Consider the following 10,578-nt stretch of genomic DNA (forward strand, 5'->3'; position numbering starts at 1 on the left):
TTTAATAAAAATTCCTATGCTTGAGCTATTTATCAAATTCCGATATTAATAAACAGCATTAAATTCGCCGTTGGTTATAACGCATTATCGAGCAGCGGTAGATAAAGTGTATTCCCGCGGTATTAAGTATTAATATTTATTATTAGCGAAGTCTTCCGAGGCTGTCCTGCAACTCGACTAGAACGTTCATTATCTTAAAAACAGCGATTAATTAAAGAGAAACGGCGCATTTGTCATTGTCGTGCGCGTGAAAATGGTGTGTAAGGCATAGAAAAAAAAACATTGTGTAATTTTCAATTAATATTCGTCATTTATTATAGCGCACGCATTCTCGATCTACTTTGCAAACTAATACCGGACGATACGGCCACTTTCTGCCGCGTTGCGTATGCGTCGTTCGTTGCAAAAACAGGCGGCACAAGAACGCACCCGGCGCCTACTATCGTATTCATCGCGCCGCGGATTTGATTAACGATCCCACCCTGTAGCAAATGAGATCGCCACCTCTATGGCGTCCGTCCGAATTGAATTCCGGCACCCCGGACACGGATTAACGGGACTTTATGCACTTCTTTACTGCCACGTACGATGTAGCGAGGGGGTGTTCAGGGTTGTGCGAGCCCATTGCCTCCATCTCCGCCGGAGATTGCATGCGCGCGGCAACGAACCTACTTGAAATGCTCCGCCGTGTGACAATTCCGGCGCGCGGCGGCCGTCGAAAGGGACCGCTATTGTTTTGGATTGTAATGCGTGCACGTGTGGGTGGTTTAATTAATGTAATTGAAGTGGCTCCGGGGGAGAAAAAAGGAGGAAAAGCGCGAAACGCTCGTGCTCGAAGAAGTACGCACTACCGCGGTCGTTCTGCATGCTTTCATGAAGCCAAAATAATCGTGCCATTTGACCAAATTAATGAAGACTCGGGAGCACGTGACATTTACATTGCATTTTCGCGAATTGTTGCCAGACTGGAAGCTTTTAACAAAAAGAAAAAGTCAAAATACAATCCTTACTTTGTATTACGAAACAAAATTTATTCACATTATCACGTTGCATGTTTTACCCGCGCGACAAAATAGAACGATAAATTGTTTTTAATGAATAAACACAATGGAGAATAAGAGTTGTTTAATAAAACGTTGCCGAAAACGAGCTAAATAAGCTCTTCCGTATCTTTGATAAAATTTTCACCAAGTTGAAGCAACCCTTCGAATAATAAATGATCTCCCTGCTACAGTCGTATAATGAAAATTGCATCATGAGGCCGCGCAAGAAATCCTTTGACGTAAGCTACTAGATTAAATATTTGGATTAAGCTCATCTTGTTGGCGTATTCATTGTATTATATCACGCTAAAAACAGATGTAATCAAGTATGTTCATAATCAAAGCTGTTTACTATTAGCTGCACACTGTCTAATGCTAGTAAATGTCATGATCTATTGACGTGGGACATTAAATTGAAACAACGAAAAATAGATCGGAAAATTTGTTTCAACGTCAATTCAATTTTAATCAACATTTTAGTTACGTTTTTAAACAACGTCTTTATTTAGCAGGAATCCTTATTGTACGTAGAGATTCAGTTTTTTGTTATTTACAAACCATTAATTGGTAGACTTATAAATTATACACATAAAGCAGAGATGCTTAAATAACAGTTTCTAAAATCGTTAATTAATCAATTAATAAAGAGCACTGGCTATATACACTGGCTATTACAAAAGATATCAGCGACTTACATTAAGCGATTATATAATATGTTTTCGTCAGCACGCGTTAGCTGGTCGATACATTATAATGCGGCGGTATAGAAAACTAATTGTGCAAAAACAACGTCTACATTATTCTTTACGAAAATAGTTAACTTGAAAACGTTTCAATTTAATCTCGAAAACAATGGAATGATACGAAAGAGGAAATGCAATTTAGACCGAGTTATTCTCAAACATTGTTATAGACTTTAAACAATATGGCTTGATTCTATTTTTGAACGCGATGTGATATTGATTACATTATATTACAGTATAAAAGTATATTTTCATTTTGATGTTTTACAATGGACAGCATGTGTATTATGTTGCACACTATTACAAGAGATAACACTGTAGCGTGTAGGCATATGTGGTATTTATCTACAAATTTAACGGTGTCAACTCGCAACATGCGTTCTCGCGGCACATTAATATCCGGTAATCAATTCAATCAGCTGGCCAATCGATTAACCTCAATTATTGGTGCATTAATGATCTGTGCTATATGTGACATTAAAATTCATACTGCAAAATTGCTAATATATTACTCTTGCCCGACAATAGAGACGCGGTACTGAAAATACTTTCATCGTATAGTAATCGTCTCGCGCCAGTTTAAACCGAACAAGCTGTCGTTTTATATTTCAGAAAAAAAGTTTTATCGACACAAGCCACGTGCCATTTCCAAAACAAATATTTAAATCGAGATGTAAATTCAATTTTTTTAAATCGAATTGATAATAACGACACCCGATATTAACGCGATAATACGCCGTTCCTCGGTTTTCTTTTTTTCGAGTAACTTGTTTTAATGAATAAAAATTCCGCCCGCATGATTTGAGAACAATGACGTGTTCGTTCTCGCGTAATCGTTATCTTTGTCAATAAGCGAAGGCACAGGGCGAGAAGAAATGGCAAAATTACTTTAGTTTGCCGATGGGAAGTGATAAAAGGCCGCCGAGAAAAACGACGGTAATAAATCGCGAGGAATCGATAAGGCGTAATATCACGTTGCCGTCTTGACTGTAATGTAGCTGCTGGGACAAATATGAGCCGGGGGAGGAGGAAAGGGAGAAACTTATTTGCCCCATTAGGACTTGAGGGAGAGAGAAAAGTCAACGAGCCGCAATTTCCAAACAATTTCTTTGTGTATGTTAGTATTCGCTCTATATAAAGAATGGTACAAAATACAATAACCACGCGACATCGTCGCGTGACTTTGTCCGAAGCAGGTACATAAGTCGCAACTGTAGAACGAGTAATCGCTTTTTGATACGTAATACTTGAAGGTACAATTCTAATGTCCTTTCTTATAGCCATACTTTTTTCCGGAATGGTGATCGCCTTTCTTGCCGTAACCATCGTGATGGGAGTGATGTTCGTCGTGGCCGTGCTTGCCGTGGTGGCCTTTATGCTCCTCGTCGTGATGACCCTTGTCGTGGTGGCCCTTCTTGCCATGGTGATCTTCGTGGTAGCCGGAATGATGATGGCCGCCCTTCTTGTGGTGGCCTTCCTTCTTATCGTGATGACCGTGGAAGTCACCGTGCTTCTCGTGGTGTCCACCCTTGTGGTAATCGTCATAAAACTTGTGCTCTTTATGGTACTCGTCTTTATGGAACTTGTTGTGATAGCCTTTGGTCTTGTGGCCCTTCTTGTGGCCCTTCTTTTCGCCGAACTTTCCGCCTTTGTGACCCTTCTCGCCCTCGTGATGCTCGCCGTATTTCTCGTGCTCGTCGTGGTGGCCCTTCTTCTTGCCCCCGTGTTCCTCGTGGTGGCCGGAGTGGTGCTCCTTATCGTGCTTACCGTTGTCACCTTTGTCGTGATGGTGATGACTCTTGTATCCCTTTTCGCCCTTTCCGCCGTGCTCCTCGTGATGGTGAGATTCATGCTTGTGACCGCCGCCAGATTCGTGATGATGGCCCTTGTGTTTGGTCGCTGCCGCCTCGAGATCGGTGTCGCCCGTCTCTGCAGTCGGTGACGACACCACGGTGGGCTCTAAATGACTCGCGTGATGGTCATCGATCTTTCCTTGCACATCGCGCCGGCTGACGCGCGATTCCGCACTGGCCAGATCTCGGGCGTGACACGTTGCGTGCCACGTGAGCGAACATATTGCGACGAATGGCAGAAATAATATCGTTCTTCGCACCATCTCGATCGCACTCGGTTCCGATCGGACTGATGGCCGATGTTACGACGGTTGACACTTAAATATCGATGGTCCAGCTACTTCCGCCACGACGCGGCCGTCTGCTTCCGCCGAGTCCACTTTCATCCGCACGACCGCAAGTATTCCTAAATTTCGTTCCAATCTCCGTTGACACCGGTGCGGCGGGGAGGCACACGGTTTCACACTTTCTCGCATCGCTGCGCGTTGCGTTTATTCTACTAGAATATTCCGTCGCGCTATCTCGCAGAGTTCAATCGGGTGTTAAAACATTATTCGTCGAGTCGGCCCTCATTGTGATTTCTTGCTTGCGAAGTGACATAACAAATTGTCTCGTTAACGTTCCTCCCGAATAATATTTAGAAAATTACGAATTCCCCGACGAATGTTTCGAACAATGTAAACTTTTTTTATTCGATTAATCGCATCTCGATACACTGCGTGAACGCAATGTTTCCGCAAAAAGTCGTGCCCGGCGTCAGGAAGAGAACTTTCCATTACCACTTTTTCCACGAGCATCGGTCTGCCGCGGGTACAATAACCACGGAAATTTCTAGACCGCAACAAATCGCATTATCGTCTTCGCATCGACTTGTTTCCTTTTTTTTTCATTTGTAACCAGTATCTGCATTTAGATGCGATTTTGATATAATTAATTAGAATGTAAGTGTAAGTAGAATATAATAGTGGCATTGATTTTTACTTACTTTTTTTTTTAGAAACTTTGCGCTCGGTTTCAAGGTTTGCTAAGTAAATAATTCAATACCAGCGGTGATATAAAATGTGACTGATCGTTTTTCGCTTTTTCGAGGCGAGGATTAATTAATATGCGGAACGTGAAAACCCAGTCGCGTATGGCCAATATCTATTTTGAATCAAAGTGGCGTCCCGTTGTCCGACACATGCACGCGCCCGATCGACACCTCGCGTAGCGGCGTGACCTCAATCGATATTTGAAGTTAAGTACCCTACCAGATGCTCGCACAATCATTTTAATTAACGTCATGACGTACAAATACAGGATACGCATATGTCGCGTCGAATGCCCTAGAAGCGTTTTGTTATCGCAGCACGCGCTCGTGTCGTCGCGCTCGCTAGCTCATCGATAAGCTGTCTAATTTTATCATTAATTCTATTACCTGCGACATAAATTCGCCTCTCGTAAACACAGTGCCATTTATAACGTCATAAACCAAAAACAATTTATTGAGTTTTACAGACGCCGGCGACGCGTATATCATGCGCGGCGTTCGTTGCGCGGGTCGTTTCGCTAACTGTTGACCCATTTGTTCCGGCAAACCCTGACGGTTTTATTAGATGATCTCGGGGAAAACCATCGAAAACCGGATAAAATAATGGCGTCTGCGGTCTTAATCTTCTACCGATTCTAATGACAGCGCAAAGAGGAAACTCGATGTACGACGCTGTTCAATGAAATCCAGAAAGGGGGGAAAGTCTTTGTAAATGTTATCAAAGAAAAGTCGAAAGCCTAAAACTTGCAGACTGCAATTCCGTAGCGTAAAATTTGATCCGTGGTAGGTTTCATTGGTATGAGACAAACAAATGGCAGCGACGATGCACGGCAAATACAAAAAGTGGCAAATGCGGTACCGCGATTGTCGACATTTCCATTGCAAATCCAAAGTATCGGCTCGTTTCGCAGCCAGACCTATACCGCTCGATAGATTCTGATTCTTTACGATCTTACTTGGCAGCCACTTTCGATTGAAGATTGGCTCTCGCCGGTGTTGCCGCTGCATAATCAAGATAAAGATTGGTTACTGCCCAGTTTCCAGAGAATCCCTCAGACAGAGAGAAGACCAGAGGTTCTGCCAAGTTCGATTTCGACTCAGCGTCGTAACGGAGATTAGATTAGGTGGCATTCGCCGTAGATCTCGACTCAGATGGAAAGATTGCTTTGTAAGCAGATCTGAGGCGGCGTCGGGCCATCCAGATCATTCGCCTCTTTGTTTGGCCAATGGCTCGGCGCGATTTCAATTAAAATCTAAAATGTCATTGAAATCTTTTACGTGCGGAGAGGAGCGTAACGAAGCGTCCGTGAATCGCAGCATAATTCGTTAACTCATCAAGCATTTTACTCTCGCTCGATTTGCGCCGTTTCCAAGGATAGCGATGCCAAGATTTGAAAAGTTCCCGTGCTTAATTTTCATAATTAGAGTGCTCAGTACTCATATCATTAAATCTGTTACGCTTTTCAATTATAATCCCATTCATATTAATTCTAATATTAGTTCTAATATTTAAAGAAAAACAAAGTGTTCGTGGTATTTTTGTGATTATCTTTATTTTAGTTTAGAGATATAATAAGATAGAAAATCCCCAAAATAAAGAACTTGCGAAAACTCTCTTGTTTGAGACACTACCATTAACGTTGGACACGTATTTTTGTTAAATCTATTTTGTTAATAATGAAAGAAATAGCGAATACCGCAGACGTCGTCTATTCCGCGTCGCTAAGTTGTGAGGTGTGCAATCAGTTGATGGAACCGTTAGTCCCGACCCTCCCAATCCGACGACCGAACTGTCTCTCACATTCAAGTCTTACCCTCGCACCATCTTTCCTTCTTCCTTTCTTCCTTCCCGTCTGTTCCCCCGCGTTACCACTCTCGTGGCGCATTCTCGCATGTTGAATAAAACCGTCGGGTTATACGCCAACGCGAACAAAAGGACCTCGCGCTGGATCCTGGGCTGCTAATGAAATTGTTTTCTAATTTAAACCCGGAGGGACCACCCGACATAGCTGCCATTCTACGGTCAAGAGCCCCATTCGAGGTACAAGCTTTTCCGACGATAACCGCGAGAGAGCTGACAGTGATAGTCCCTAATTTGAGCTCCCCCTGCTCTGCTCGCCTGTTAAACTCATTTATGCAAGCAAACAGTTGGTATTTTCAGCTGATCCACCATCGCGATATTCTTTTTGGCGAAATGTTTAAATAAAATAGACCAGCAGAGCGTTACATACCTTAGTATGTATTGATCGGGACCTGAAATGATTTATTAATTGTTTGCACATACACCACCTTTGAATATGAATTAAGCCGATTATTTGCGCTCAATAACGATATGTCTTTTTAACTCTCTCGTTAATGATGGATAAATATATATTTTCTCTTTAATCTCTAATTAATTATACGCACGGCGTGATACAAAGGCGAAAACTGTAGAGTCAGCGAATTTAAATGTCTTCTCTTTTTTCGTGTGTTAATCGCGTTTGATATAGATTGCGCCTAGGCACCGGAAAATGGTCGAGTGAAGCGATGACAACAAAATATTTCTTTGTCACGTGCAGCGTTTAACGATAATTATCTCGCACAATTAACAAACTGATTTTCCGCTCGGAGATGGGCAACCAGCTGGAAAGTTTCCTCGTTATAAATAATTGCAAAATGCAACCCGCCCGTGAATGTGACGCACCTACACCGATGACTAGGTCTAAAATATGTGCAACGAGACACATTCTTGCGTGATGGAAAGTACTTTTTAACAAACTCACGTTTTTATCGTATTCATCTTCTGTCAGCTAGAACTGCATTTCGTCGGCAATTAGCTGCGTCTATTGTATGCCAACCGAGTGGCAATATCTGCGATCTAGCACGATCCCAGGCCTTCGCTATTAAGCGCGTAATTAAATTTGATCTATAAGCAGCGGCGGGATAGATTTGAAAAGCTATTTGCCTTCTGAGCGAATTATGCGATCATAAAGCGTACTGATTCGAAGTTTTTTTTTTTACAAAGAACAGAGAACAAGTTATTGCTTCTCATCCTCGAGTGGTGTTAAATTAGAAATTAGAACTGCCCTTCGCAACAAACCAAACTACATTCGTACATTCGCGCGAAGGGATTAAACGACAATTTGATTAGCTGGTGTAACTAGCGCGCGCAATAAACGTTGCAAGTGCAACGTAATTTATTCGAATCAAATACTTTATCCTAAGTGAATGTCGTACGGTATATAAGTAAAAGCTGAATCGTGTTAACTGGAAGAATAAATGGCATGTCGGTTACTGTGGTATTAAGCCGTAACTTTATTTCTTCTTTACGAGAGGGAAAAATTCCTCCACCTCCTCCGTCGCGTTTCCATTCTTCAGAGTCTAATTAAATCAGTGACATTCATTCCGCGCAAAACGTGCGTACTCATTCTCGCGCATCTTTAATCGCACGTACATTAGGATGCGTTTTTGATGAAGAAACGAACCACTTAATGGATTAGCGTTTCGACGAATAGATACGTATCCATCCATACCGTGAGAACGAACTATTTGCATGCAACGCGAAATGTACCCCAGAATGGATTAGCTGTTGATAATCGATCATGCGCGGACATTGCTAATGTAACAAGTTTCGCCGGGCGGTAATTTCGAGCGTACGCTCGTACTTTCGCGATCGATTCAAGCGCGAAAGCGTAAAGGCAAATTTCATAATGGAAACGTTGTTATAATATTAATATAGCATTCGATTTCGCCGACAGCGTGCTTTACTCCAACACTGGTTTAACGTAACGCGTCGATGCAAAAGATTTTTGCATCTTTTAATTAAAGCTATTGAAAAACCATTTGCGTAGGAATAATTACGTCGGTTATGAATAAATACTGCTTGTTACGATTATAATGTAGGTAGCACAGAAAGTTTAAAGTTAACAACCAAGTAAAATTAACACATGACGATGATATTTTATTGGCTATTAAGCATAAATTATTATTACAATCGATCTATGTTACAAATTTACTCTTGCAAAGTGAGTATTAATCGCTCGTGAAATAACAGAAAATGTATGTGTGCGTATGCATGCGCGCGAGCCACATCGTTTTTATTAAAAAGGTATTTATGCATATACACGGATATACTCTACTATTTTTGATAATTTCAATGATGACACGCGTATTTTATATGCAACAGAAAATATTAATATTTATGATAACGGATTGCGGTTGAAATGGAAAAGAGAACGCTCCAATTTGAACCGGACGCTAAAATGATATACACTGATAAAATTAATAATGATCTCCCTCCTCTCCCTCGTCCCCATCAGAGCTGTAAGAGCTATGCTTTTCGTAAGATCCCTCGTCACCATCTCCCGAGGAATAATTCTCGCTGTGGCTGTAAGATTCCGGCTCTTTCTCCGTGTAATGGCCACTATAATGATCCCCATCGTCGCCCTCGGTATACTGCGAGTACTCGCTTCCCTCATCGTGATCACTCGCTTCACCGGCGTAGTCCGCATTCATCATGGTACCTGTAATTTTCATATCGCATTAAATGCTAAGTATATGAAGAATAATTTCACTTTACTCGCAACGCCTATTTGATGGCGCCTCGGTGCTTCACAGATTTGCCGTATATATTTCTACAGTTTGATTAAATTCGATCGAGGATAATTTCATTTTATCGTTTATATTTTATTTAAATTGACAAAGGTGATAATTTACCGACATTTATATTCCACGTGCGATAAATGGAACGGAATCGTCTTTTGTAGATTGGATTGCTCTTAATTTTCTTTTCGGACTGTCGCGCTAGTGTCTACTGTTAGTTTGTAAATTACAATTTGACGATTCTTTACCCGCGCCCTCGTGATCGCGATCCTTTTTCTCGTTATGATGATGTTTCTTGTCGTCAGCGTGGCCCTTGCCGTAAGTGGTTTGCGTCTCAAATTCGTATTTGTCGCCATCCCGTTTGTGGAAGGTGTCGAGAGTCTTGTAGCCGTGATCACCTTTACCGTAGGTTTCCTTCAAGTAACCCTTCTCACCCTCCGCGTCGCTCCCATAGGTTCTGTAGTAACCACCCTCGTCTGATTTGCCTAAAACCACATTGTTGTCCGCCCTTGTTACGCTCAACAAGACATCTAACGCGTACCCGAAATTCAGTACTCGGCGATAAACATTAATCTGACATATCTGTGTGTGTGTGTGTGCGCGCGCGCGCGCGCGTGTGTGTGTGTGTGTGAGAGAGAGAGAGAGAGGGGGGGAGGGAGAGAGTAAATTATAAACTACTTTTTTAAAAACGCGCTTTAAAAATGTGCTTGTTTTAGCTTATTTGATTTCTGCTTTGTTCATTTTCTTATAATTACTTAAATCACACTAATATATGATAAATTATAGTGCTAAGATAGCTTTTAGACTGTGATGTTTTTGTACACTAGTTCTATTATAAATATTAGTTATAAGGCACATACCAGATGCGTTTTTCATGTGTTTTTTAGCACTCGGTGCGTTACCGGCGCTCATTAGGTCCCTCACTTCAGCGGCGACTTGTAACGGCGCCGGCTGACGTACCTCACGAATGAGCGAGCCAACGGCGACGACATCGTCCTCAACATTTTCGTAAATAACAGATCTGGCCACGGAGTTACAAACGAGCAGGTGCGGGAGCAGTGACACAAACAGTTTCCAATGCATCTCGCAGGCGATTACTTTAATCTTGCCGGTTTCAATGATTCCTTGCCCGTCCAATCTACCTCGCTGAATCTTTTATATCAATCCCTTCTCAAATAAAGTCTTTCTGACCGAGGCAGTAGGCATGTATTCGTATCGATCTTGCAAGTCGTCGCTGTAGCCAATCACTTAAACGAGCAATTTGACTTGTGCTTCGCTAATTTCGCAACATCTCCCGCAGCAGTTGTCAGCAAAGAAAAGAATTGTAT

General features: G+C 42.0%; 2 protein-coding genes across 2 annotated transcripts; both read right to left on the reverse strand.

Moving 5' to 3' along the window:
- Positions 1–1,488: 1,488 nt before the first annotated feature.
- Positions 1,489–4,147, reverse strand: LOC105561883 (histidine-rich glycoprotein-like). The gene has a single exon (XM_012012239.1). The coding sequence runs from the start codon at positions 3,900–3,902 to the stop codon at positions 3,048–3,050; it is 855 nt and encodes a 284-aa protein (XP_011867629.1). The 5' UTR covers positions 3,903–4,147; the 3' UTR covers positions 1,489–3,047.
- Positions 4,148–8,911: 4,764 nt separating this feature from the next.
- Positions 8,912–10,333, reverse strand: LOC105561884 (spore wall protein 2-like). Its single transcript, XM_012012240.1, has 3 exons — positions 10,111–10,333; positions 9,499–9,735; positions 8,912–9,171 (listed from the first exon to the last, which is right to left on the reverse strand). Exons 1-3 carry the CDS (start codon positions 10,331–10,333, stop codon positions 8,930–8,932), a joined length of 702 nt encoding a protein of 233 aa, XP_011867630.1. The 3' UTR covers positions 8,912–8,929.
- Between the last annotated feature and the right edge of the window lie 245 nt (positions 10,334–10,578).

This window comes from Vollenhovia emeryi, unplaced genomic scaffold (assembly GCF_000949405.1).
Source record: "Vollenhovia emeryi isolate VEMERY1.0 unplaced genomic scaffold, V.emery_V1.0 DF939198.1, whole genome shotgun sequence".
Lineage (NCBI taxonomy): Eukaryota > Metazoa > Arthropoda > Insecta > Hymenoptera > Formicidae > Vollenhovia > Vollenhovia emeryi.

Bases quoted from the DNA above. Each gene is read 5' to 3' on its own strand.
- LOC105561883 (XM_012012239.1), bottom strand. From the start codon at position 3,902: ATGGTGCGAAGAACGATATTATTTCTGCCATTCGTCGCAATATGTTCG.
- LOC105561884 (XM_012012240.1), bottom strand. From the start codon at position 10,333: ATGCATTGGAAACTGTTTGTGTCACTGCTCCCGCACCTGCTCGTTTGT. The intron at 9,736-10,110 runs GTATGTGCCTTA...ATGTGGTTTTAG, and splicing joins ACACATGAAAAACGCATCTG to GCAAATCAGACGAGGGTGGT. The intron at 9,172-9,498 runs GTAAAGAATCGT...TGAAAATTACAG, and splicing joins TCGCGATCACGAGGGCGCGG to GTACCATGATGAATGCGGAC.